The sequence below is a fragment of the Galeopterus variegatus genome, unplaced genomic scaffold, assembly GCF_000696425.1.
Source record: "Galeopterus variegatus unplaced genomic scaffold, G_variegatus-3.0.2 Scaffold7275, whole genome shotgun sequence".
In the NCBI taxonomy this organism is placed as follows: domain Eukaryota; kingdom Metazoa; phylum Chordata; class Mammalia; order Dermoptera; family Cynocephalidae; genus Galeopterus; species Galeopterus variegatus.
In genome coordinates, this window is record NW_007733386.1 from 44,941 (window position 1) to 48,378 (window position 3,438).

General features: G+C 45.6%; 1 protein-coding gene across 1 annotated transcript in view; it reads right to left on the bottom strand.

Annotated features, from left to right (window-relative positions):
• The window catches only part of VWA5A (von Willebrand factor A domain containing 5A), a 34,886-nt gene that overhangs the window by 30,878 nt on the left and 570 nt on the right, over window positions 1-3,438 (bottom strand). Inside the window, exons 2-3 of the mRNA XM_008591770.1 lie at window positions 957-1,014; window positions 636-838 (exon numbers count right to left, since the gene is read on the bottom strand). Of these exons, the coding sequence (XP_008589992.1) occupies window positions 636-838; window positions 957-999 (246 nt within the window). The 5' untranslated portion in view covers window positions 1,000-1,014. The remainder of the gene's footprint in view (window positions 1-635; window positions 839-956; window positions 1,015-3,438) is intronic.

Consider the following 3,438-nt stretch of genomic DNA (forward strand, 5'->3'; position numbering starts at 1 on the left):
GGTGGGGGACTGTGACTGGTCTTGCCAAGTTCACAGCTACACTTCAAATGACTCATGGATTTAAAAAAAGAAAGTAAGTCCGATGCACCACTGTGGTCTTTCTTTCTTTCCTTCTTCAAAGTGGAGTTGGGGGAAGAGGGGCAGGTGGAGGAAGGTTGGGGATAATTGCGTGGGAGACATGGGGTACAAACGCAATTTGTGGTAATGGGCAGGCTGCCAGTATGAATCTGGCCTTTACATCTTGGGCACAAGGGGCGACAACCAGCTTTGTATCTCATGGATATTCATAACCAATAAAAAAAGTTAGAAACTAAGCTCAATCTTAATCTAATCAAAGTTATTACTTGCATGCTTCTTGTGTTTTTACAAGTTTTTTCATAATGCATAGTGACAATATGTCTGTATAACTTATTTTCTTTTACTTAACAGTTTTCAGAGGCCTTATTTCCAAATCGCTGATTAATTTGTCCCCAAAAATGATTTTAGGAAAATGGCAGTTAGAAGAAAGTAGAGGAAAGAGCACTCAACATGAGCATTTTCTGTGAAGTTGTGGGATAGAGATCCTACAGAGTATGCATTGAGGAAGCCAGAAAGGAGGATGAGGAAGGCGGAGGTAACGCACTCGTCCCCAGTACCTTCGTCTTGTCCTGTAATTCTGCCACGATTCTCTTCCCGTCCACTACGGCCTCAAAGCTGCACACGGCGGAGTCTTCGTCCACGGGGAACACAAAGAAGGCCTCCAAAGGGACTTGCTCCTCATTCTCATAGTTTAAAGTTGCAGACACACCAGCCACAAACTCACAAATGGACAAGGTCACAGCGATGCTCTTCAGTGGCACTGGGGATAGGCCAGAGTTCAAGGGCTCAGAAGCTGTAATACAGTGCCTCCTGCGGGCCAGGCATTGCACTAGGTAACAAAGATACAGAGGCAAATAAGAGTCGTGAATCAGGCTTACCTGGCTCCTCTTGGCGGGTGAGTAGGCCACAGGGGTGCACCATGGCGACGCAGGGTTTCTGCAGAAAACACATCAGGAACAAAGTGTCATATAGGAGTTAACGATTCCATCACACCAGTACCTTATGCACTTCTCTCTGGCGTGAGAATACATCCAGAGGGCTGATGTCAGAGCCAGGAAGAAGGAAGCTGAAAAGAAGGGGACAAAGATTGCCATAGTAAGGCTCCTTCTAAATGTCAGCCCCAGGTGGGGACACTGTAAGATTCACTAAGCACCCTTTACACAGGAAATCTCAGAAACTCTGAGTCTGATTCAAACATTTTTTGCACTTCTTCAAGAGTGTATTTAAATACACCCCTCTTTAGGTATATTGAATAAGTGTCAGTAAGTTAACCCCTCTGAACCTCAGTGTTGTCTTTCTAAAATGAGAAGCATAAGGCCTATATATTATACATGAATTAATACATGCAGAGTCCCTAGAATAGAGCCTGGACTACAGGAAGCATTTAACCAGTGGTAACAGACATCAGTATTTTTCCTGTTATTGCTGTTACTGTTGTTTAATAAACCTTTGCTTTTACTCATTTTGGATCATGCTGTTCAGAAACCTGCATGTGAGAAGCTGAGTGATCCAAAATGAATTCCTACAACCACGTACCTTGTGACTTTTCTTTTGGGGCTCACAATTGAAACCACTATTTGTTTCCCCTGTCCAAGGCAGACATTCTAATTTATGTAAACATAATATATGTAACAAGTTCTCTATTTTAAATCAGGCTGTCCTAAAAATATCTCCCAAGGTTTACTATAATCTTAGACAACCATTTCATGTAATATGCTAACAAAGAGATAAATTTTATGCATTTTATGATTTGCATTATGATTCTTTTATGTAGAGAGTCTACAGGTGGGTTTGGTCCTAGTGACAGGCCCTAACACCACGGGCAGCTGCTCTTGGATCATTCTGGACTAGACATTTGCTAGCCTGCTTCTTCCTGTTCTGTCAAAATGTGACCCGAGCTGCAATCTCCAGCACAAATAGGGGGGCTTCTCACTGAAAACATTTTAAAGAGCTAAAATGGCACTGCCTGGCACACAGAGGAGGCTAAAGAAAAATGAACTAATGTGCTTGTGCAGAGGCTCAGGAGCAGATGAATCACTGAGATCCCCAACCTTCTCTAAGAGAGCTACAGGCCAGAAAAAAACACGGGCTCCAGAGAAAGGCAGCTTTCCTTCCTAGAACAACCACACCCTCCAGGATTCTGAAGTTTGTCAGGACTATTTCGGGGCCCTCTGCACTCATCCCAATCACCATTTAAAACATCACACTCTATCCCAACACAAAGCAACATCCATGTTGACCAGCCATCTGTTATCAATGGCATCTATTATGCACCTTGCCCCACCCCCACAAATCAGCCCCAGTTAAGTCAGGCTTCATTTCATATCGGTTTTTATGTCAATCAATTGGATAAAAACTGAGTGTGGCGGAGTGGCTCACAATCTGACAGCAAGACAGAGGACAGCAGCTGTGGAGACAGGAAGAGCCTTGTCTGCGGACTCCCAAAATGGGGCAAGTTCTCTCTTAAACAGGCTGGGACGAGGGGGACTTTCTCATAACTCCAGCAGGGAGCTTAAAGCAGGAGACCCACACTCACACTAGAGTAAAACAGCTGAAAGGACTGTGTCAGGAAACCAAAGCTGCCAGGCAGGACAATACCAGAATGCACCAGAAAGTTAGTGGAAAAACAGAATTACAAGATAACATGAATTTTTCTATGAACTTTTTGAAGTACCCTCCACTCACCAACGGTGGCTGTGAGAGGCAAAGGGCCAGCTGTCCGCTACAAAGAAACTGCCTGTATTTCCTGATCTGAACCCCGGAAAGAATCCGTCACTGAGGGAAATTTGCTGTTCATCACGCTCTCCCCAGTAAAAACAGAATTAGTTTGGATCAGAATTAGTTCTGTCCCTTTAGAGAGCACTTCAGAAAGGCACCTGGCAACATGTAGGTGAAAACTGGCCACAGTGGCTGACCAAGGTCAGTGCCTTGAATGTGAGGCAGCTGGGCGTCTCAGGTGGCCCTTGTGAACCCAGGCGTCCCCTGGGTGAGGCAGCAGGAGTTCCTGAGCAGCGAGGGGGAGGGGAGAGGCTGGGTGGCCCAGCCAGCAGGCCACACCCTGCAGTCTGTTGCAGGGGAGAAGTGGGGAACCTGGGATCCAGCCAAGAAGGAAACTTGGGATGCAGAGTGGGGCTTGGACAGAAACAGAGTGACTTCATCTTTAACATTTTCAGTCCTAGATTTTCAGTGTGCAGGTACTTACAGAAGGGACCTCGTAGATCTATGTGGAAGGGCTTAGGGGCGGCAGTCAGTCGGGGTGGGGGGAGGCTTAACGCTGCATTTCCAGAGCGTACACTTACATCGGAGGGAGAGAGCATCAGTTGTCCATACCGAAGAAAGAAAGAGAAAAGTAAAATTAGA